Raw genomic sequence first — 25,206 nt, 5'->3', positions numbered from 1 at the left:
AGCGAGATACATCTCTTACATCAGCGAGATACATCCCTTACATCTCTAAATACATCTATTATTTTAGGACAATGGATAAACACTATGTACTTTATTAGAGCCACCTTTTCAATATATTTCTTATCCATTTTTAACTTTTACTTTTTGTTTAGCTTGTGGCAAAACTGTACTAACAAAAATGTATAATATTTTATAGGCAGACAACAAAAATATTACCACGTATTCCCCCGCTTTTGGGTTTCAACATATTCCTGCTTCTCTGCTTTTCCGCATTCTACAGGTTCATGTACAAATCCACTTGAATACTTTCACGAAGATAAACATATTCGTTTTCAAATCTACACTTCCTAAAATATTTATTTATTTCTGATTTGTAACATGTCTACAATATGGCAGTTCCTATAATCTCCATTTATGAAAATCTTCATAATTATGGTAAATGTACTATTTCCACGACTCTTTCCCATATTTGGTTTTTAGCGCACTTTTTATATTTTGATCTACGTTGTTAGCCCACCATAAATTGAGATTAGTTTAAGTATTCAACAACCTTATCATTCAATAATCCAATTGGATATTTTCTTGCAGGCCTGTATCTGTAGCCTAATTTACATGTTTACGCACTTGTCAAATTAAATTTCATCGAATAAATATTCTGATTGGAAATTCAAGTACTCGAAAATTATAGTAAGAAAAAGTTGCAAAATCGAAATCTCTTCATCTGCAAAGAGGTTGGTTCCAATTTTCGAACACATTCCATGAACTAAAAATAAACCACCATTCCATCATCCACCCACATCGTTCCCATCGATTCCAATTCCATTACTAAAAAATTCCTTTTCTTTGAAAACTGCACATGGCGTGAGAAGTTTCGCTCAATTTACTCCGTACTTACTCATGCCAATTTGGGCAATTTTCAACACAGTTTTTCTACAAAATCGTTCACAGAGACGATCTTAATCGATTTATTTCCATTGTAAGTAAATAATAGAACTTTCGATGAATTATTTTGCTAAAAATAAAACTTCATTTCAGGTCACTTTCATTCAACTGCTTGACATATAACCTCACCCTTGCCCCGCTGAATCAGATTTTTGCGAAATTCATTCATCTTCAGTTGTGTCGTTCTGTGGAAGTGGAAAAGAAAAAGAAAGAAAAAACGACTGACTAAATTCAAAGAAAAAAGAAAGTGCAATTCTGAGAAAACGAAACGAAACGTCTTCAAGAAGGAACAACAAGGATAGTTATATTAAGTGTAAGTGAAACATTCCCTAAAATGGCCATGCGAAAGACAAAGGCAAACGTAGTTTAATCGCGCAATATATTATAATAGTCCCTTTTTATTTTGGAACCTAATTGAATTAGAACGTGTGTGTGTCTAGTCAAACGCCATATTTTGCCACGAGAACCTTTCGTCTTCTTGGGGCAATTTTTTAACACGACACGAAACACGGAGTCAGAGTTTTTTTTTTCTATCATCGCAGGACACGAAACGAAATTCGTTCGCCTTTTGTTTGCTGCACATTTTTTAGTTTTTTCTTCACTTTAATCAAATACTTTAATTAATATTGTTGTGAATTATTGTAGTTGATTCGAGTGTGAAGAAAATAAATCGAATTCGCTCTTTTTACACCCCCAACCAACTGATCCAAGGAATTTAATTTACAAAAAAAAATCAAAATGAGCGAAGAGACGTCCGCTGATCGTAATGTGGAAATCTGGAAAATCAAAAAACTCATCAAGAGTTTGGAAATGGCCCGAGGGTAAGTGAAATTTAATTGTATGATTAAAAGTTCAATCGATTTGATTCTGATTTCTTTGCCAAAATAGAGGAGAGCTATGTTAAAATTAAAGTAGAGAATAAATTAAACAACTTCGTGTAATATATTGTTAGTAGTTGCTAGGCTAAAGCGCAGAAACTTTCTTTGTGGCTTTTTCTTTCTTTGTCCCAAATTCACACTGACATTGAGAAAAAATAATGTAATTTTCATAAAACCAGCAGCAGCAATCCCCAATAGATGCAATATAACATCTAGGCTAGGCTATTTTATTTTTGCGTTCTTGAATTTTAAACAAACGAAAAAATAATGAAACGATAAAACGCCTCTAGTGGGAGTCGCTTTTCCTTTTGCTTTTGCTTAACTGTGAGGCTACTGTGAGTGGTGGACTTGGTCTACCACTCCTCTGTCACTCGTCTGCTGATTTTCGTTTGCATTTTTTGGTGCGCGAGGTGAAGTCGAAAAAAGTGACGACGGGGAAAGAAGAAACACAAGCAGTCGCAGCGTGTTGTATTCAAAAATGAAAAGAGCAACGAAAGTACAAAATAAGTTATTTGAAGGTTGTTTAATTAAATTTGCTCATCTTTAGTTGGCTATTATAGTTTTGTTTTCTTGTTCTATTAAACTTTGGCGTACCTAAGTACTCTTTGTCATCGTCGTCGTGTTTGTCGGCGAAGCTGCTATAGTTCTATGTCTTTAAAAGGTGCACTTCGCCCTTTCACATTATAATAGAAATCCCCCTAACAGAACTATACCTACTTCAATTTGTTTCACTTGTGTTATGTTTTATTTAATTTGCGTGCAGCATGTGCCACATCAACCACAGTAAACAAATCGCATTATCGCTAAGTTTCTCCTTCAATAAATGCAAAATAAAAAAAGAAAAAAAAACTATGTTTTTGTAGTACTTTGTATTTTGTTTTATTTACACACGCTTGGGTTATGTAAGTTAACCTATTTCAGCAATGGTCAGCTGTTGTAATCTCTCACAGTGGTAGCTCTTTACTTTAACTCATCTCCATATCATTCCAAAACCAAATCCAAACGACTAACCTTACTAAGAGGAGCACTGACAGCGAGAGGTGGGCATAAACAATAAACTTCAACTACTGACAAGACAACCAAAGTGAATGCACAAGCAACACGTTGGCCATTTTCAATGAGATTTGTTGTATGGTAGTAGCATGTTTGGTACGGTGTTAGGTGGAGGCATCTAGTTTAATCCAGTTTGAGCCTAGTGGAGTTTGGTTTGTTTGGAATGTTTTTTTTTTTTGTGGATTTTTGTATTTCTTGTGTATGGTTGGGTGTGCGTGCGTTTTGAGTAATATTTTGGCTCTTTTTATTTCTTCTCTTGCTGGTTTCTGTTTGCTCTGATTGCTGCTGGATGCAAAAATAAAAGAAAGAGGTGGAAATGTGTCAAAAGTTTTGATGACGTAGATTATGAGAAGCCTTATGTTTTGCAAACTATTTAGGTGTTGCTATTTCTGTATTATTAAGATTTTTATTTTTGGAATTGATATTTGATTTAAGAAGACCATGATAAAACATGTTTCAATTGTAAGACTGTACCTACGTTAACTTTCTTGTTGCTTGATTATGGCTTAGTTAACGGAAATGAGAGGAGTTAATATATTTTAATATGAGGTTATTCGTTCAATCGTTGTTAAGAATTTAACTAAAATAAAAATCAGTTTTATATGAAGGGGGGTTTGATATAACTTCTTCTTTGGATTTAGTTCAAGTTATAGATATCCCTTTAATTTTGTGAGTTTATAAATAAAAATCACATCTCTTAAAACGTCTACCATCTTATGAAATATTAAGCTTGACTTCTCATTTTGATATTTTTCAATAATTAATAGAACTTGAAAGAACTCATAATAAATGAACCAGGATCTCATTCGTCCTTTTTATTTTGTTATTTTTAATATTTTAGTCAAATAGAAAAGGGTAATCATTTAATAGTAGTCATAAATGAACTTATCTAAAAAATAAAAATTGGAAGGACACAAGCTACACATTTGTACTACATACTCACTCCTAATCTTCGTTTACAATACTTTACTGCGACCAAAAAACTGGCGTTTTTTAGATTTATATACATTTAAGTTGACAACACTAATTTAACTGACGGCCGTTTTTTCATTTATTTTTTAGTTAGGCATTTTAAGAATTGAAACCACAGGATCATTTTTCAAGGTACAATTCGGTGAATTAACCCAAAACAAGATTCACCTTGATTCTAACTTTCATAAACGAATTTTTTGTGAGCAATAAAGCTCACTTTTGGTTGAATGGATTCAATTGTACACACAGAAAATGAGTATCTGGTGTGCTTTATGGGCTTGTGGAAAAATTGGTTCATGCAGGCCAGAACGTTATTGTCAATAGTGAGCGCTATAGAGCCATGATTACTGACTTTCGTTCATAAATTTGAATGAGCTGTGGTTTCAACAAGACTAGATTTTTTAGATTGATTTATTTCTTTTAAAGTAATTTTTGTTAAATATTTAACATTAGTTATTTAGCGTACAATCCTTTTAAGATATGGCCTTGGCCATCACCTCAAATTGTAAGTAAATCGTGATCATTCCTGTGTGGTTTGAAATTCAAGTTAATCAGTTCTCCTCTTGCTCTAAAAATGGTTGATATGTTGAAAGTACTATTTTCATCCCGAAAATAATTGGATTCATTTAAGTTGCCACTTTTAGTAAAACAAAGATTTAGAAGAGATGACATGCGTTGCAACAAGTCTAGTCAAACGGTAAGATGGCTGTGAAATTGCTTTCATTATATAATCAAAGTAAAGCTTCAAGGTTGCAGTAAATAATGGCGACAATCCCGTTTCTAATAAAAGCATATAGTTTGGACAGTTCGGAGGGAGTTTGAACAATCTCTTCAGAAAAAATCTAAGTAATTTTTCAACTTCTTCACTTAGTTTGTAACCTCAAACCTGAGCAATGTAAAACATGACTGATCTAAAAGTCGCATCAAAAACTTTATACTTTGCACTTAAACTGAGTGTACTCGAATTAATGCAGAATTTCCATGTAGAAGCTTGTTGGAAAGATGACTTTTCAGAGATAAATTTGATGTTATTTTTATGCCAAGATATTCGTACTCCTTGACGATTTCAATATCTTCACCAGCAAATTTCCACTTTTCATTTTGGGCATACCATCCACCTGGCTTTCGAAATATCATTATTTTGGACTTACTCAAATTCACGCGTGAGTTTCCATTTTGCGCAGTATTCTTCAAGGTCCAAAATCATGCGACTTAGTCCTTGAGTCGTGTCCGATAAAAGAACAATATCATCAGCATACATAAGCACTTCAATTCTCCTTCCAGCCCACAAAATTCCACCGCAAAGCACATCATTCAGGTCGACAAGAAATAGAATGAACAAAAGAGTACTTAGAACACACCCCTGTTTTACTCCTATGTTTGTTGGAAACCATTCCGAAAGTATCAAGAGTTTTAGAATATTTAGCATTTGTGTGGACATTCAATGACAATTTGTAAAATACGGACCTTCTATCGATAGAATCAAAAACTTCTTTAAAATCGACGTAAAAAGCATACAATTTCTCATGTTGGTCCTGGAACGATTGCGCAATATTAATAAGAGTGAAAAACTGATCGATTGTTGAATGATTTTGCCTAAATCCAGCCTGAAAATCACTAAGCAGGTTCTTCTTTTCAGCCCATGTTATAAGTCTTGTGAAAAGAACAGATGAACAAATCTTTAATGAACAGTTCAGCAAGCAAATTCCTCTATAATTCTCGGCTAAATTTACCATTACCTTTTTATGTAATGGAAACAAAATCGACTTTCGGAAGCCTTGTGGTAAATTATTGAAGTTAAATATGTGATTTAAAGAGTAAGTCAGCATAGTTAAAGACTCTTGTAGCACTCAAAAAGTATTCTTTTTTCCCTTTGGGCTTTGTTCAACTTTGTTTTTGCGATGGCCTCTTTGACTTCCTCCAAACTTATGCATCTATCTAGATAGTCATTTTCTACTAAAGGGTAGGCATATTGTACTATTGGGCCGTTGTTTATTGGGTTGAGAAGTTTGAAGAAATGCTCCTTGAGTATATTAGGGTGTAAGTTAACACCAATTGTGAAGGATCGACCAGATATAAAAGGTGTCCCAAAATTAACCCAAGATTTGAATTAAATAGAAAACGCCGTTTTTAGTCTTTTGATAGTTATATTTTTATTGACTCGTAAAATAAATAGGATAGGGTTATGTATGGAATAACACATCGGACAAATGGCCTCCACAGCTTTGCATGCACATGCGCACTCTTTTGTTGAAATTTTCCATGACCATTCTGCATAAATGTGGCTGAATTTCGTTGATGCAGCGTTGAATCTCCTCCTTTTATGCACGGGTGGTTGTGGGCGTGTTGACATAGACTTGTGATTTCAAATAACCCCATAAATAGAAGTCTAATGGTGTTAAATCACACGATCTAGGAGGCCAATTTTGATCACCGAAACGAGAGAGTACACTACCTGGAAATGTCTCATGCAGTAATTGAATTGTTTCACGGGCTGTATACATGTGGCACCGTCTTGTTGAAACCACATATTGGACACATCAATATCATCCAATTTTGGCAGAAAGAACTGTGTAATCATGTCGCGATATCGAGCACCAGTAACAGTCACTGCTTGACCAGCATCATTTTCAAAAAAAATATGGCCCAATTATGCCTCCAGCCCAAAATCCACACCATACAGTCACGCGTTGTGGATGCATTTGTTTTTCGACAATCACAATCCGAACCCCAAATGCGGCAATTTTGTCGATTGACAAAGCTATCAAGATGAAAATGTGCTTCATCGCTTAGGATGATTTTGCTCGAAAAATCAGGGTCCATTTGTTGATGTTCAATAATCCATTCAACGAACTCTTCTCTGTCCATGGTCATTAGGCTTCAATTGTTGTGATAATTGAATTTTGTAAGCATGAAGACACAGATCTTTGGTGAGTATACGCTGTAGAGAGGTTCTTGAAATTTGCAATTCTTGTCCACGACGACGTCGAATTGAGGTTCCTGGATTGTCAGCAACACTCTCCCGCACTGCTTCGACATTCACATTTGAACGGCTTGTTTTTGGACGACCAGTGTGTTTGGCGTCTCCAACCGATCCAGTCTCCATGAATTTTTCAATTAATCTCTTCACAGTTGACGAAGTTAAAATACTTCCGGCCATATTTTGTATGAAATTTTCGAACTGCAGCCGCCAAGCTTTCACTATTTTTGAAATATTCTTTAAGAATGAAGACACGTTGTTTTATCGTGTAACGCTCTATTTTTATTAACCCTATACTGTTAGCTGTCAAATTGCTTTTTTTTTCAGGGTTGCCAACACTGCACAAATGGCGGCAAATTCCAATCTTGCGTTAATTTTGGGACACCCTTTACATCTTATAGCTTTCCAAAATTGTTTTGCATTGGTTGCGCTTTAATGCTTCCTGCACTATTTGAGCAAAATGATTTTTCTTCGATTTCGTACAAATTAGTTTAGGTTCTTGTTAGCTTCTAAGTACATTTTCTTGAATATATCTGTATGGAATTTACGGTATAAATCAGGCTGCCGGAATGCCTTCTCTCTTGCTTTTTCACACTCCCGATTAAACCATTTATTTTTGGGTATGCAATGCTGTCTTTGAATATTTTTTGGCGCATTTTTGGTAATCATTTCATCAATTAAATCTAATCGAATGGGTTCTTCGCGTCATGTCACATGTCACACATTTTCTGCATCAATTGATTTGTTTGAAGGTAACGTTTGGTAACCCTATAGTTTCACGTTACGGACCTGTGAATTGATTGCCAAGGCCGTGCGATTTAACGCCGCTTGACTATTTTCTGTGGAGATTTTGTGAAGTCGTTTGATACGGTTTATCATTTAGAGGCAACATTCGTTATGGCAAAAAATGTTGGAAAAGTCATCGTAAATGGTAATAACAGATTAAACTACGTCCGAGACAACTGTGGCGATCATATGCAACAATTCATGTTGAAATAAGAATGACAAAATATTATCTTTCGAGAAAAGTAAATAAGATGTCATTTTATAAATGGTATACCTCTCAAAAACACCCTTTATTAGCTCATGCTTGATTTTTCTATTAATTAAAATATACCAAGCAATTTTTTGGCCAGGTCAGCAAATTTTTACATCGAAAATAATAACAAACACATTGTTTTTTCACTTCCTGCTACGTGTGCAAATAACAGTCATGTTTTAATGAGGTGGGAGTATTAAGCTTGCCTTATTTTACACGCAATCTAAATCAAGTAAAAATGATTATTAAAATATTATATTTTATATGAATAAAAGTAATAATTTGTTTTTTATTTTTTTGTGAGGTTGTACATTTTTGCTTTTGTTATTGTTGACGAGTTAAAATTTTTGATTAAAAGACAGGTTTGCAAATAATCACACCACATTTGTAAATACAAACATTTCTTCTAACTTCTCAACATAAATAATGTGCTAAAGTCTAAATATTTGTATTTTTGTTTTGTGTCTAAGCACTTTAAATAAATTCCAAATATTGAAACAAATTTTAAAAAAAACATTGTATATGATATTTCTCATGAAATAAAAATAATTGCAGAAATGTTTGTTCAGCGCAAATGTAGTGATATGTAAATAAGAAAAAATTAAAAAACAAATGCACCTCTAATCCAACACAAATATTTGTGAGTTCACTGAATTTGGTTTTTGCTTTTAAATCAATGTGTGAAAATTGGAATAGTATCTTATGGATGTGAACAAATTGGGCGAACTGTTTAGAAGAATCAGAAATACTGATATGATTAAAATACATAACAGCAACACAACTTAATGTTTTGTATTAATTGAATGTTCCTTAATTTGTGATTTTTAAAAAGTACTATTGGATGTCAAAGTTTTGGAGTATATATTTGATGCATACTTCCTAAAAGTCATACACTTCAAAAAGCAATCAAATTCGCCAAAAAGTGTCATTTTTTATAAAAAAAAAAAACAGGAAGTACTAAAAGTTTTTTTGAGGAGTTGAATACCACACTTCAGTGAAAATTCTTCAAGGATTCATTTTGTTGGAAGGATTAAGTCTCATCCTCTCATTATTCTTTTAATCCTCTTTAATCTTACATCTAATGGTTCTCAATTTTTGTTAAAAAAAGATAAATTTAGTCCCTTTGAATTCAGAGTTGTTGTTCTGTTGAAAATGTCATATGTGACGTATTTGTATGCCCTACATTTTATAGCACGTCAACAATTTAAAAAAAAATGGAAACATGGTCATCCTTGAGTATTATGTAAGCTTTTAACATCGGGCGACGAACAAACATTTTTCAATCCGTTTCAATAAAATTAATTTGAGTTTGAACACTTTAAAGTGCTTTCCGCTTTCTCTTACGCTTGAATGATTCATAAAGTATATTTTTAGCAACATGAATCCTCTTCCGGGATTTTGCGTTTGATTTAGCCTGTTTCGAGAAATGAAGAACCGATCTAGAGCTAACTGATTCATAAAGATCTCACTGCAGATTATTTGTTGAGCATTCAGATTAGTTATAGATTTCATAATAAAGTTGTTCTGTCTCCGGGACCATTATAAATGCACCTCTTCTGGTTTCAATTAATGTTATCCATCACTATAAAATTAAGTACTTCGCATATGCTTATCATGCAGTGATAAATGACTTGAAGATCTTTTTGGTGCATATTTAAAGAAAACTTAGAAAATGTGCCTTTTTTAAACACTTTAGTTTCCAATTTTCTAAACTGTAAATCTTTCGTGTGTGTACTCGTAAAATGCTTGCTTTATTTTAAATGAAAAATTTAATTTAAAAGTAAGAAATATTGTTTTTTTGGGCATATGATGGCATAAAATTATTTCGTAAATCTGTTATTTCTCACTTAAGATTCTTATACAAACGTATTACTAAACAAAACATATTTATGTATTAAATTTAGAGATAAACAAAACTTAACACTGTTTCATATCGCTGATAACTGTTCATCTAGTATCATCCGGTATCTAATCATAACATGACAATAAAAATATTTCTTAGCATAAGCACTAAATCGAAACCTTGCTATATTACTTCAAATCTAATTTAAAAAGCGTGTGCCATTAGTACCTACGTGATAAAAAAAAACACACAATGTTTGTATCTCCACAGATCTCTTGTTAATGGAGTGAATCAAATTTTATTAACAGACTTTTGTGCAATTATTTTTCTGATATTTCAAGAAGATTCAAGCCAAATCCAAGAATTTTGTTCAGTCCGAATTTTAATAAACTGAACAATTAAACAGGAACTAAGAAAATATTTTACCCCGCTGTTTGTAAATAACAGATGAGGGTAATTGAACTCAAGAATGCACTTTTATTTAACAATATTTAGCACCTTATGTTCAGGTTATAGTTAGGCAACCGAAGTGCAAATGTTATTCTTTGATATTATTTCTCTTTGATAAAATATTGATCATTACAAATAATAACAGATGAATGTAGATATTCATTTTACGTATCTTCAGCTCTAATGTAATAAGATTTGAACAGCATTTTTGGTGAAAGGGTTATGATACAGGGTCCGGCAAAAAAACTTCCCGTATTTTAAGAGGTTTATATTTGAAGAGGTCTACGTTAAGTTTTTAGTAATCATAATGGCGTGGCCCTTATGTGACAGTTTGGTGTGTTGTTGCTGAATTTTGTGTGTTAGGTCCGTATTTTTTCGAAGAAAATGGGCAAAAAGTTACAGTTAATGCTGATCGCTACTGTTACATGATTGAGACCTTCCTCCAACTAAAATTAAATCAGTTGACTAGGAACAACAAACAAGTCTGGTTCCAATTTAAAAAATTCAATATAATTTTTCTGTTAATTTGTTTATTTATTTGTCATTGCCTTTTAAAATATGGGAGATCTTTTTGCCGGACCTTCTATATGCTTTTCCCAACGTTTCGTATGTTGTAACTGTCTTCAGAAGAACAAACGTAGTTGTACCATAAATTATGTCACAAGACTTAAAGTCTTTGTTGATCAAAAGGTTAGGTTAGTAAAATGGGCTGTCAATTGACGATGTAGTTATCACCCGACTTAGATCAATGGAGATACGTTGTGATACTCTGAAGTACTTTGATTTCTTTAAAAGTGAATTTATATCTTATATTTCTGTTGTTGTTATTTTCCAGTCATTCAATGGCTTCCATCAACCCTAAACTAACGCTACCGAAGAATGTATATCTTGTATAGCAGTGGCATAGCAACTGAGCAGAGTCTTCATGCTCTTCCTAATCACTGAAACCTCTGCATAAGTCATCGATTCCGAGTCATTTAGCAATAATGTTTTTAATGGCGTCTAAGAATGATCCAATATTTTACCTTTCCTCGCCGACTTGTAAGCTTTTTCGTTCCAATGCATATAACTGGCCTTGTACCCAGCAGGATAATGTTATGAAGTAATCTTAGTACCATAAGTTCTTGGCAATATTAATTTACTAGCTTCACCTTTTAATTTAGTAAACAATGAATACATTTTGTATTTAGTTTTAGTGTCTCTTTTGTTAACATAAAGTGAGGCCTAAAGAAAACGTATCACAAAAATTACCTTATTTAAACCACTCGTAGCTTCAATAATGTTCCTTTCGGTTCGCTAACTCTACAAGAATAGATGACAGGGGAGTCATTCCGTAATTTCCGAAACAATAATCGTCAAAACGATTATCATTAACGATATCGTCAATAATTTGCTTCACGTAAATTTATCACTATCTTCTCGTTCAATCGTTTTCAGTATAATTTCATTGAGTATATTATACTTTGACTGAAATGTCAAAATGAACTCAACGAAAGATAATGCTTGTTTTGTTCAATAGCTTGAAATTTTGAAAATTTGCAAAAAATGTATTGTTAATAAACATGCCATTTATTTGTGATGTTTATTGTTATTGTCACTTTTTGTGTTATAATTTGTTGCCATCGAAGATAAAACAATAATATCAAAATGTTTGTCCAATATCTGATATTTTTGTAAGTGAAGACTTCATTTTATCCACAGGGAACATAACTTGGCTTCAAAAATATTTTTTGTTTTCAAAACTAATTTGGATTAGTGCTTTGTGCAAGACCGATACAAAAATCGTTGCCTGTCGAATATACCAATGTTCCTACGCCCCTAAGTAGTTACAACAAGTTTTAATTTTGAATGTATATTATGTATGTAGAACGACAACCGTCTGGCAAATTTATTGTTTAATTAATAGCAGACGATACCTACTTAGCTATCGTGCAAACGATATCGTCGAAACGCTATCGTCTAGCGATTATCGTTTAAAGGAATGTACTCCCAGGCCATTGTTGATTATTAAAGCACTTAAACATCTTTGGAAGGGAGACATTATAATAGATTTCGATAAATCCACCAGATCCATTTCTCTGATTAGGGAGCATCCCCACACCAGGCTTTATCGCCGTTGTACAAATTTGAAAACCCTTTTCGAATAGAGTAGATGGATTCTTCTACGAGTCTGGTGAGACATTCAAAGTCAAGACAACACCTAAGCGTCTTAGGGTGTAGGTAGGTTTTAGAGAAACTTCAGATTGCCTCTCGGATTTTTTGAGGTAAGAATAGGAGAGCTACACTGCTTACAATATAAAATAAGAGCTTACCAGTTTCAAAAATATCAATAGAAACAGTGTGTGTCACTATAGGTCAATGAACAGAAAGTTTAAGTGAATTTTATTTAAATTAAACTAACATAGTTCGTAACCTGTTGAGTTTTATATTTGTGGCAGAACTTAATGCACGACAACGTAGGAAGATATATGTCGATGTTATAATTTAATGAAGGATTATATTTTGTAATTCCATTATAAAGTTGTATAACAATTAAGTCTATTTTTGCTATCACATTCACCCCATACAAACAAACCATATTTCTCAACGTTTGAGGGGTGGCAAAAAAAAAGAAATACTGAAATACTTTTCCAGCACCCCACTTCCCTAATTGTTGTATTCACGCATTGCATTTTGCATTTCTAACTTCACAAGGACAAATTGAGGAATATGTAAATGAGAACTTTTAAATGAATTAACAGGAAGTTGTCTTACATTTTGTATGTTTCTGCTTTAACCAATGTTTAAGAACTTTAAAATTGTATCGTTTATGGCATTAAATTATTTCTTACTTAAAATTTAAGTGTCAAATTTACGCATTGTCATTTGATTTAATTTAATTTATTTATTTTTGTTTGCAGCAATGGCACCAGTATGATTTCTCTTATTATTCCACCAAAAGATCAAATATCTCGTGTAAGCAAAATGTTGGCAGATGAATTCGGAACGGCGTCAAACATCAAGTCACGTGTCAATCGTCTGTCTGTCTTGGGTGCCATTACATCTGTGCAGCATAGACTTAAATTATACACCAAAGGTAAGTGTCGATTGCTACTCGGCTTAACTCTCTTTTATTAAAGGAGAACAAAAGAAAAATACAAAACTTATTTAAACTCATTGTTTTCTTATTATATTTAGTGCCTCCAAACGGTTTAGTTATATACTGTGGCACAATTGTCACTGAAGAAGGCAAAGAGAAAAAAGTCAACATCGATTTCGAGCCATTTAAGCCCATCAATACATCGCTCTATCTGTGCGATAACAAGTTCCATACGGAGGCGTTGACCGCCCTCCTAGCGGACGACAATAAATTCGGTTTTATCGTCATGGATGGTAATGGAGCGTTGTTTGGTACACTTCAAGGTAATACCCGCGAAGTGCTGCACAAGTTTACCGTTGATCTGCCGAAAAAGCACGGTCGTGGTGGTCAATCTGCTTTACGTTTTGCCCGTCTGCGTATGGAAAAGCGTCACAATTACGTGCGAAAGGTCGCCGAAGTTGCCACACAGTTGTTCATTACAAATGATAAGCCCAATATTGCGGGCTTGATCTTAGCTGGTAGTGCTGATTTCAAAACTGAACTGAGTCAATCCGATATGTTTGATCCTGTAAGAAACAAAAAAAATATAAAATTATTTTTTAAAAGTTCAAAAATTCTAATTTTCTTTTTGCTTTTGTTTTTCTTCTCAGAGACTGCAATCAAAGATTATTAAATTGGTGGACGTTTCCTATGGAGGCGAAAACGGATTTAATCAGGCGATTGAATTAGCGGCTGAATCACTGCAAAATGTCAAATTTATTCAGGAAAAGAAGCTTATTGGCCGTTACTTTGATGAAATTTCTCAGGTTTGGCTTTTTGTTTTATTGTTTTTTAAGTTATTTTATATTTTGTTTTTATTTAAAAAATAAAGGATACAGGAAAATATTGTTTTGGAGTTGAGGACACATTAAGAGCATTGGAACTGGGTTCAGTGGAAACATTGATTTGCTGGGAAAACTTGGACATTCAACGTTACGTGCTAAAGAATCATGCGAACTCAACCTCGACCACAGTATTACATCTAACACCAGAGCAAGAAAAAGATAAATCACATTTCACTGATAAGGAAGTTAGTTTAAAAATTGATCTTTCTTTTTATTTTGAATTCTTACTTAAACTTTTTTGTTTTCTTATTTTTCTCTAGAGCGGGGTCGAAATGGAATTAATCGAGTCTCAGCCCCTTTTGGAATGGCTTGCGAACAATTACAAAATATTTGGTGCTACTCTTGAGATCATTACCGACAAATCTCAAGAAGGTAGTCAGTTTGTGCGAGGATTTGGTGGAATTGGAGGTGAGTAAAAAAGTATCCAATTATATAAAAACACAACCCAAAAGAAAAACAAAATAATACAAAACCTGGCACTATTGCTAACCCCTCTGAATATATAATATAAATATTTTCAAATGAATTTTTGTATAAATGTATTTCTAAAGAAAAACAAACTATTTTCTTCTGTATTTTTTTCATTTTTTTTAAAATGCTGCCACGTAAATTAAAAAATAATAATAATATATATTTGTAATCCAAATCCCTTTGCGTTTTTTGGGCTATTACTATTATTAAACAATTTACAATGCTACTACTCCTCCTCAAAACAAACACACACTTAAAACCGTAGGAATCTTGCGCTACAAAGTAGATTTCCAATCGCTTCAAGCCGACGAACCTTTGGATGATGTTGACCTTGATGATTACTAAATAAATTAAAATCAAAACAAAATATAAATATGAAATGATTAAAAAAGTAATAATAAAACACATAAATGATAAAAATAAGAGAACAAGCTAAAGAAAGTAAAAATAAAAGGAGAGCAATGTGTAGCGAGAAACTTCACACAAAGAATGAACACACGAGAAGAGTCGTCGAATTTTCTCGGTTTTCTTATTTTACTAAACAAAAAAAAAAAACAAAACAAAATAAATTAAAATTAAACCTTTTTAAAAATAATAATAAATTAGATCGCGTGAATTTTTATTGTAATATTTAATTTAAAAAAAAAAAACGAAGAAAACCTGTCGTGCATATAAAAACAAATAATAGACATGTATTCTTATTAAAAACAAAATTATGTTAAAGGCTAACATTTTCCCAATTGTATAAAAAAAAGAAAAACTAAAATTGCCATGAAGTTCGAACTCTCACAATTTTAATTAAAATTTAATACTCCTGAAACAAAAATAAATACAAAAAAATATGTTAAACCCTTCATTCTTCTAACTTTAAAGTCACAATCGCGTCTTTTTGACTAAGGTAATTTTGAACAAAAAGATGATATTTGTGTGTTGTTTATGTTTTTGATAGATGTATTCCTCTTTTTTGTTTTTAAACTTTTAATTTTTAATTTCCATTGCTGCATGTTGTACTCTTTTTCTAGATTTATTGAGTTGTAGTGTGTTGTATAGTTTACTTTTTGTTTTTTCTTAAATGTCAAGTTGGCTTAACAGCACGTAGTTCTTTAATAATAATTGTCTGCTGCTAGTTTTTATTTGGCAGTATACATTTTCACAACAAAATTAAACTAATACATTTTATAACATGTGAACGAACTTTTCGTTTATATAACTTAAGAAAATCTCTTTGAATTCGAATTGGGATCCCAATTTTCTATTTTTGAGACCGTATTGATAATTTATTGAAGGCAAAATAATTAAAAGAAAGGGTTTCTAGGAGTACGAAAAACAAAGTCATCAAGAATAACAATTTTAACAGATCCAGGAAGTGAGAACGAAACTCCCTTTTTTATGTTCTGACGTCTCTTTTCTTCAAACTAAAAAAAAAATGACTGTTTCTGTCAAAATGCGTCTATAAACATGAGAAATATACTTTCAGAACTCACTACAAGTACTATCTATACCATTCGTCTATTTAAGTTGCTGGAAATAGTGAGTTAATGTAAGTCTTTTTTCTTTTAAAAAAAAAGGAAAAGAACAGCGTCATTAATTTTTCGGCGGTTAGAAAATTGGAGCTGAATAAATTATAGGGATTTTATGTTTAAAGTAAAGTAAATGTCTTTGTAAACACTGTTTCGTGCGTTTCTGTCGGTATATTGGGTAGAACTTGAGTATTGTTGGTTCTTAAAGCGTCTAGAATTAGGGCATATTGTCGTAAACACGTTTTTTTTTTGCAAACATAAAAACATCTATCAGTGTCAAATAATATTCCATTTGGTGGCCAATTGACGATGACAAACCATGAAACCATACGTGGCTTGCAAACGCGCAATATATAAATAATTGGTCGTGTGGTGTGGCTTATCTTTTGACTAAAGAATACGCCAAGCAGTTACTTTGTCTGGATGCAACGCCACGCTCTCGATAATTTGTTGATTTTCTAAACTCCACATGCACCAATTTTGTTTGTTTACATTCTCACCGAAAAAGAAATGTGCCTCATCGCTCAAGAAATAATTAAAAACGACACCCTTAATTGTTGTGTGACTTTAACTTTCTAAGATCCGAATCTAAATGCAAAATACAACAAACTTAAATGTACGTTGCGTTATTTACTAGGAATGGCGGGCGAAATCTAACTACTATGATCATCAGCAATGAGCGTGCATAACAATGGTAAGCCGTCCTTACGACGTCAGTAATGTTTCCACGGTCTAATTATTCTGTCACAATTTTAGCGTTTGCTTGCGGTCATAGTTATCGCCTTATGCGCGAAAAGTTGCTACGTTTGAATCAACACTTGTATTCAATTTTCAAAATTGTATAACGTTGTTGGATTGTTAAGCGATTCATTATCTTAAATGGAAAAAATCAGTTCATATTCAGACCTTTCAGACGTTTCGCCCCAACCTCAGCCCTCGGAAAAAATCGTCTTTTCATTATTATGAGTACTCCCGAAAAAAATCATGTTCGAAGGATTTTAACACATTTTACAGCTTAACATTTCACTTAATTTTTGGAGACACGAACACAACGAAAAAATTTAAGTTTTTTCAACAAAATTGTTTTAACATAAATTTAATAATTTTTGTTTTATTTTCAAATGAATCAACCCAGGGGCCTGATTATGTGAGGTTCGCGGCGAATCGTGTTGCTAGCGAATTTGCCATTTTTCAACTATTATTTTCGCTTTCGTCTTCTTTGTTTTGAATTCGACCAATTAACGAATTCGAAGGCAAATTTGAAATGTCATAATGTTTGTTGGCGAGTTGAAATCCGACAGCTTTTTTTTGACGGATACACAGTCGAAAGAGTATTTATTATTATTCACTGTTAAATTTCGTGAATTCTTTCTTGATTGTAACTAAGTAAGTAATTCATTTAAATTGAATTTACAAAATCTTATACAATTTTTGAATTCAGATGCTATGGCTATGCCGTCAGCCAGGTTGCCAAAAAAAAATGAAGAATATTTAAATTTGTGTATAATCTATACTTGTAAATATCTTTCAAAAATTTAATTAATGTTTTCCAATCATGTTCGTTAAGGATGTTTATAGTCTCTTGAAGGGTAAGAGTATTTTTCCCGAAAAAGTAGCGTCTTTGAGTTTTGAATATTGCAGTGAAATGTAGACAATCTTCTTTTGATTAAGTTGCACAGCGTACAGAATTGGTTAAAACTACCATTATAAGGACTTCCATTTAAGTTGAGAACTTCACATCTTGCTTTAAAGATTAGGGATATCTCTTCATAACTCAGTGAATCCTTGAAATAATTTCTGGCACCAAGATTATAGCTGAGCTGACTGTAGATTATTCTACTGAATGAGTCTTGAGCTTCTTTTATCAGTTAATGCCTCATTAAGTCCTCATTTTTCTCCATGATGCTGTACATTTGTTCTTTCACTTGGTTTACATTGCTGAAATCAACATCCAATCTCACTCCACACTCATTGCCCACAGATTGCCATTTTTCAAACCACCAATCCTTGGGGGTCATTCCGTAAAACGATAATCGCTAGACGATAGCGTTTCGACGATAGTCTCACTTCACGTAAGACGATAATCGTCAAAGTGATATCGTCAGAACGATAGCGTTTGCACGATAGCTAAGTAAGTATCGTCTGCTATTAATTTAAATTGAAGCAAACAATTTTGGGTGTAGTTTAGTTTTGTTACAAAATGAAAATAAAAACTCAAAAAAATACAATGAATTCGGTTACGCATTTTTTTATATACAAAACATTAGTAAAATCTCTTAATTGTTGTTAAATAAATAAAACAATTGTAGTTTTGGAATTGCAAAAGAGGACTTTATAATGATATTATAAACAATAAATTTGCCAGACGGTTGTCGTTCTACATACATAATGTATATACATTCAAAATTAAAACTTGTAACTATTGATACTTAGGGGCGTAGGACATTGGTATATTTGACAGGCAACGATTTTTGTATCGGTCTTGCACAAAGCACTAATCCAAATTAGTTTTGGAAACAAAAAAATATTTTTGAAGCCAAGTTATGTTCCCTGTTGTGGATAAAATGAAGTCTTCTCTTTCTTCCCTTGGAACAAATTGGGTTTATTACTGCAGCTGATTTATAAAAATATCAGACATTGGACAAACATTTTGATATTATTGTTTTATCTTCGGCGGCAACAAATTATAGCACAAAAAGTTACAATAACAATAAACATTACAAAATAAATGGCATGTTTATAAACAATACATTTTTTGCAAATTTTCAAAATTTCTCATAGAGAAAAACCAAGTTTACTAACATTTTCAAGCTATTCAACAAGCATTATCTTTCGTTGAGTTCATTTTGACGTTTTAGTCATAGTATAATATACTCAACGAACTTATACTGAAAACGATTGAACGAGACGATAGTGATAAAGTTACGTGAATCATATTATTGACGATATAGTTAATGATAATCGTTTCGGAAATTACGGAATGACTCCCCTTGTTTCTCAGCTCATATAAAAGAAGTTTTTTCGAAAATCTTGCAGACTTTGATGATGTAGTCATCTTGTGATTTCAGGGTGCTTGTTAGAAGTTTTGGAAGTCCTATTTCTAAATATATGGCATATCTAGGCGTATTCAGAGGAAGGTTGAAAAGTTTCTTTATAAAATTCGTATACAATTTTTCCATTTCTTCATATTTTTCTGATCCCCACTCCTGAGCAGCATACAAGAGAGTAGATTTCACTACTGAATTAAATATTTTGTATTTTGTAGTAAGTTAATTTGTTTGTTAGAGAAGATATATTTCCATTTTTATCAAACTTTGAGCTTTGGGCTTTCTCCGATAAATGAATTTTCAAATTTAATGTTGGATTCAATTTCAAGCCTAGATATTTGATCTCTTTTGTTACCTCCAATTGCGTACCATTATATTTCCCAGCTTCTTCTATTATAAGCGCTTTGTGTTTGGGCAAATACCAAGATTGTAATTGTAATTGACATCAATTTTTGGCTCTCGTCCAGTATATGAAAAAAAAAATAAGGGCATTGCAAAAAAATCATCCATTTTAGAATAAATATACACGATAACTGATTCCCTTGTTTAAATTCAATATTGTTTATTGATTAATTAACCGCAAATTTCACAAATTCAATCAAACCAAAACAAAATTTGTAAAAAGCTGTCTGGAATATAAGAAGAAAAAGTCGAACCAAAAGTGTCAAATCAGTGGAATATAGGAAGAAGGAAGGTCGAATTGTTGACAAAACATCTGCTTAGTTGACAAACAGAAATTGGATACTTATTTGTTATGAAATATAATTTATAAATGAAGAAATTAGGTACATACATGATATAAAGAGTTATTTTAAATATTTTACTATTAAGATTAAATATTATCTACAGAATCTCTCAATAACAATTCTCTCCTTATAATTTAGAGTCACTTTGCAATGCATATAAAGTTGTTTAACGCTGACTTCGTTCAACAATGATACAATTTAATTTTCATTAAAACAATCCGTTTCAAGAACATTTCTTCTGATGTTTTTAACAGTTGCACATTTACCCATGAAGTGAAATACATCTTCTCTCCCTTGTATATTCCATAAGTAGCATAATATTGGTAAATCCTCACTATGTGGAATGAAGTTAAGAGGTACGAGTTCACCGCACAGCTTTACCTTCACGAAATCTCCTCTACGCTGTATTTATCCCGAAAATAGTGAAAATGAAAATTCCTCTGTGCAGAGACCCCATAACATATTATCCACTTTTGCAATTAAGTGGTGCAGTAACTCTTTCCAGTGATTGAAATCAAAAGTTATCTATGTTAAGGTCCATGTCACAATCCCTAGCAAGTTTTATCCATACTGCATAACATCCTGACTTCTACCGAATAGTTAAGGACCACACATATTCATGATTTTGAGCATATAATCAATCTGTATTCGAAGCGTTCGTACAAAGAGTGGCTACAGTTCCGTTTCAAACATAACTATATATGTAGTTTGGCGTATTTGGTGGCAGACAAAAGACTCTTAACGTAGAAGCGTAACAATTTTTCCACATCTTTATATTGATTCGCTCCTTATACTTGAGCTGTATAAAACAAGATTGATCTGCTACTGCCTTAAAAACATTTTCCTTACATTTTAGAAACACCTGCTCCACTATGCGCTGATGGTGGCTTTTGCACTTGTAAGCTTTTCTCTCAGATGCGTTTCCATATTTAGAGTTGTTGTCAAGTTCACTCAAAGGTATTTGAACTCTTTGACTATCTCTGTATTCTCACCATTGTAGTTCCATTTTTTATTAAGTGAGTTTCAACCTCTTTCGTTCTTGAAAATCGTGATCTTGGACTTTTCAATGTTTAATAAGGTTCCATATTTTGCAGTACTACAAAATCCGGTTAATCATAAGCTGTAGTGATTCTGAAGATGACGCGAGAACCACAATATCATCCGCGAACAACAATGCTTTAATTAATTCTCCATAGTGTTCGATACCAGCAGAAAAGCAATCGACTAAGTCTTTGATAAAGAGAGCGAATAGGCTAGAGCTCAACGTACAACCTTTGCTGACGTCTGATTCCGTTCTGAACCATTCCAAAGAGCCTATTGAAAAGAGCTTGCCTATTCACAGTGTCAAATCCAGACTTAAAATCTACGAAAAACGCGTATAACTTTTATCTTCTTCTTATAAATAAATCCGCAATGCTTTTTAGAACAAAGATTGCTTTAAGCTTATCATTTACATTTTTAGATTACATACTTCAATTACTGTTTTTCAACAACAAGAACAACTGTCAAAACAAAAATTCAGAATGGACACCTTTCTTAAATTTGGAGAGACAGATTTTTTGTATCCGCTTACTTTGAAAGTTTATTTTATTGTGCAATTAAATCAATTGGAGAATTAATAAAATTTATAGCACGACATTAGAAGCCATAAATTCAATAGGAAATTGCAGCACATGAAGTTCAGATTTCACTCTTCACCTGAGAGCTATTTTCTGATCATACCTATTTTTTGAACAGTCAATTCGAGTGAAACTCATAAAAGAGCTGATTAAGAAAAAAATAAGAGATAAGCAGCATTGTGTGTGGAATATTAAAACATCACATCCGCCGGATTGCATCAGCTAACAACCTTCACTTAAAAATTGAATTGAAGACAAAACAAATGTTTTAATGGAACATCTGATACAAAATTGGATAATCTCATCAACTAATACCATTTTTGGTTTATTTATTTTGATGTTTGATTTTAATTTCAATCATTCTTCAAACAACCAACGATTGTCATCGGTTTCAGTTCATAGAACGAAATTTGCATTCTCTGTTTATTATATTTTAATTTTATTATCTAAATCAATTTATGATTTCATAATTATATTTTTATTTTATTTATTAGTAGTTCCGTAGTGAGAGAAACATTTAATTTGAAATTGGTTTCATTACAAAAATTTATTGAAAGAAGCTAATCCGACCTTTTTTCTCATCCCTCTCTTTTACAGGCATTTTACGTTACAAAGTAGACTTCCAGAGTATGCAGCTAGATGAATTGGACAACGAATGTTTCGAATTAGATGATTATTAGATTTTATTTGTTTTTCAATTTCAATTTTTTTGGTAAATTCTTACCTCAGAAAAAAAAGAAGAATTTTTTCTTTGCAGAATTAAAAACAAAAAACACCGTAAATTATAAACTATAAACACAAAATTATAAACTAAAAGCGTCAACATCAATATCAGAATAATTAATTTAAAAGCAAAACAAAAACTGTATAGAATATTAAATTGCGAAACAAAACAAAAATCATATACACTATTTACTAATTAATTGATGAAAATGATTAAAAATATATAATTATGAAAATGAATGACGTACATACGTTTTGAACAATCTTTTCCAAACCACAAAAACAAGAACACCAAGAAAAATGGGGAAAACTAAAAAAAGGAAAATCTGCTGTGTGCCTGTGTAACGGGAGCCTATTTTGAGCTTTAGAAATCTATCGCTGTTCATTTTCTTAAAACTGTTTTTTTTTTTATATTATATATATATATTATATTCATTTTTCTTTTTAAATTTAACCATATAAATTGTTTTTAAAATAAAAATACATTTTATTTAACTTAAGATTACAATTATAAAAAAGAAAAGAAAAAAAAAGAAACGGAAGTGTGATTGGCAAGCAATGCAACTCTGATAATCATGATCTATTTTACATTAATGCATTGTTTAATTCTTTTGATATAAATAAAACATTAATACGAATGCAAACATGAAGAGGTTTATAGTTAAACGAAAAAAGAATGAACTCAACAAATAAATGCTTTCAGTTCGAAAATACAAAATTAATTGAAAATAAAGAAACAAAGTCAAAATAACAAAGAAAATAACTTAAAACGAAAACACAATTTAAACAATTTAAAAATTTAGCAGACCATGTTTATATTTACAGAGAAAACAAATAAAATAACAGAAATTAACAAAACAAATATGTAGCTCTAGATAGAAAAGAGCGAGAACATTTTAAAATGAAAACAAAATCGATATAAACCAAGACATTACAATTTTATGTTATATTATATATTTATCGAAGTAGCGAAGATGAAAAAAGCGATATACAAAAAAGAGAATGAGCCAGCAAAGTGACGCAAATAAATAGAAAAAAGAATATATAATAAAAAAAAATTCCACACGAGAAAAATGTTTATTTTATCAATTCTTTCTTTTTCATGCATCCTGCGTCAGTATTGAAGTAGTAAAGATCATATTTAATTGATTTCATAACAATCTGTGCTGGGAATCTGTTTTTCAACAAAAAAAGGAAAAGCCACAACCAAAATAAATGGGTTCAAATTTGATCCGCGGGCAAAATGGTTTTACACCTTTCTTCACTTTATCTTTTTTAATTTTTTTTGTTTAATAATTTACTGGCACTCAAGGTGTTATTATTACCCTTTATATGTTTATATTTAAACATAAGGTCTTTAAAGAAGATACCGGTGCACATTGGTCTTAGTTCTGAACATCAAAATGGGAGAGAAAAACAGAGTTGGCTAAAGCATTCCACATTCTCGACGTGCGATTTAAGAAAGAATCGCTATACTTGACAGTACGCCCGAAATTGAGCTCAAGGGTAAACTAATGAGCATTCCTAGAAATGCGAGTATTACGGCTGAATCGTTTAAGGGGTGGCATGGAACTGGCTAATTCGACAGAACATTGTTTGTAAAAATATCTATAAAACAACGAAAGGCATGAAACATTGCGGCGGCGGCGCGGCAGTGTTCTAGCGATGTAAATGTTTCGATTATAGTTCTGTCACCTATCATTTTTAATGCCTTTTTTTTAATTCTATCCAAGAGATTTAAATTTTTTTTGGGGGCACCTGCCCAGATATGCGAATTATATTTAAGCTTTGGACGGATGAAAGCTTTGTAGATTATAGCCCGATCAGAAGGGGTGAAATATTTCTTGCATCGTCGGAGAAATCCTAAGCACCTGGCAGCATTTTTGGCGATATCGAATATGTGACCATTCCATAAGAGGTGATCTGTAATACACATACCGAGTATTGAAAGTTGATTGGTTTCCTGGATGCAAGTGCCACTCATAGATAGTGGCATCGGGGGTGCGTTACGCTTTAACGACAGGAGACAGCATTGAGTATTCGAAGCATTAAATTCTACACGATTTTTGATTCCTGTCAAGATAGGAATTTAATGAGCTTATCATACGCTGCCGTTGAAGTTCCACATCCGAAGGACAAGGATGTGAATCTAGAAACGGATATGAAAAGCTGAGGGTACTGTCGTCGGCGAAACAGTTTAATGGATTAGAAGTGGCAGGAAAAAGATCGTTTATGAATATAAGAAAGATAGTCGGAGACAAAACGGAGCCCTGGGGGACACCAGCATTTATTTTATGAATTTCAGACTTGAAACCATCTAATACAACATGTATTGAACGGTTAGAAAGGTAATTTCTAATCCAACGAAGAAGATATTCATCAATACCAAAAGCACGCATTTTTGAAAAGAGAGCTTGGTGCCAAACTCTATCAAATTCTTTTGAAATATCAAGTGCAATAATCCTACTTTCTCCAAAACGATGTAAAGATTTATTCCACTGTTTAGAGATGAACGATGAGATCACCAGTGGACCTATTGCTACGAAAGCCATACTGTCAGTCATTAAGAAGCTTCCGTTCTTTAAGATATTTCTTAAGCTGAAAATTAATCAGCGTTTCCATGACCTTAGAAAGAAGGGACGTAAGTGCAATTGTACGGTAGTTTGAGGGGGAGGAGGAGTCGCCTTTTTTAGGGACAGGCTAGACAAATGCAGTTTTCCATCCACTCGGGAAGAGACCTGTAGAATAGGGCAGATGGAAAAGCTTACGCAGTGGTTTTGCCAGCGTCGAAGAACACCTCTTCAGAACAATAGGGGGAATACTATCCGGGCCAGCGCAAGGTCTTTCAGTACTCTTGCGACTGCACGATTGTGAAAGAAGATTCGTCTCATAGAATCATTTACGCTCTCAAGAACAGGAGGACTCGACACTATCCGGTAGCATCGAATTAACAGCAAATT

The 25,206-nt window shown here is 32.6% G+C and overlaps 1 protein-coding gene across 2 annotated transcripts; it reads left to right on the top strand.

Moving 5' to 3' along the window:
• The first annotated feature begins 819 nt into the window (after positions 1 to 819).
• On the top strand, positions 820 to 23,320 carry LOC129942436 (eukaryotic peptide chain release factor subunit 1). Of its 2 annotated transcripts, XR_008781028.1 has the most exons (10): positions 820 to 976; positions 1,036 to 1,255; positions 1,588 to 1,763; positions 13,058 to 13,233; positions 13,335 to 13,804; positions 13,887 to 14,042; positions 14,108 to 14,305; positions 14,381 to 14,528; positions 14,857 to 15,489; positions 22,121 to 23,320. XR_008781028.1 is itself a non-coding variant. In XM_056051362.1 (9 exons), the coding sequence occupies exons 3-9, from the start codon at positions 1,681 to 1,683 to the stop codon at positions 22,201 to 22,203; spliced, it is 1,314 nt and encodes a 437-aa protein (XP_055907337.1). In that variant the 5' UTR covers positions 820 to 976; positions 1,036 to 1,255; positions 1,588 to 1,680; the 3' UTR covers positions 22,204 to 23,320. The 2 variants fall into 2 exon arrangements, 1 of the variants encoding a protein (XP_055907337.1); XM_056051362.1 differs by lacking the exon at positions 14,857 to 15,489.
• The last annotated feature ends 1,886 nt before the right edge of the window (positions 23,321 to 25,206 follow it).

The sequence above is a fragment of the Eupeodes corollae genome, chromosome 1 (assembly GCF_945859685.1).
Source record: "Eupeodes corollae chromosome 1, idEupCoro1.1, whole genome shotgun sequence".
Classification (NCBI taxonomy): domain Eukaryota; kingdom Metazoa; phylum Arthropoda; class Insecta; order Diptera; family Syrphidae; genus Eupeodes; species Eupeodes corollae.
The sequence above is the reverse complement of the archived record's forward strand: the minus strand, read 5'-3'. Positions and strand labels throughout refer to the sequence as shown.

Excerpts from the sequence above, each read along its gene's own strand:
- LOC129942436 (XM_056051362.1), top strand. The coding sequence starts at position 1,681 with ATGAGCGAAGAGACGTCCGCTGATCGTAATGTGGAAATCTGGAAAATC. Across the intron at positions 13,234-13,334 it reads ACTTAAATTATACACCAAAG|TGCCTCCAAACGGTTTAGTT; the intron begins GTAAGTGTCGAT and ends TATTATATTTAG. Across the intron at positions 14,529-22,120 it reads AGGATTTGGTGGAATTGGAG|GCATTTTACGTTACAAAGTA; the intron begins GTGAGTAAAAAA and ends TCTCTTTTACAG.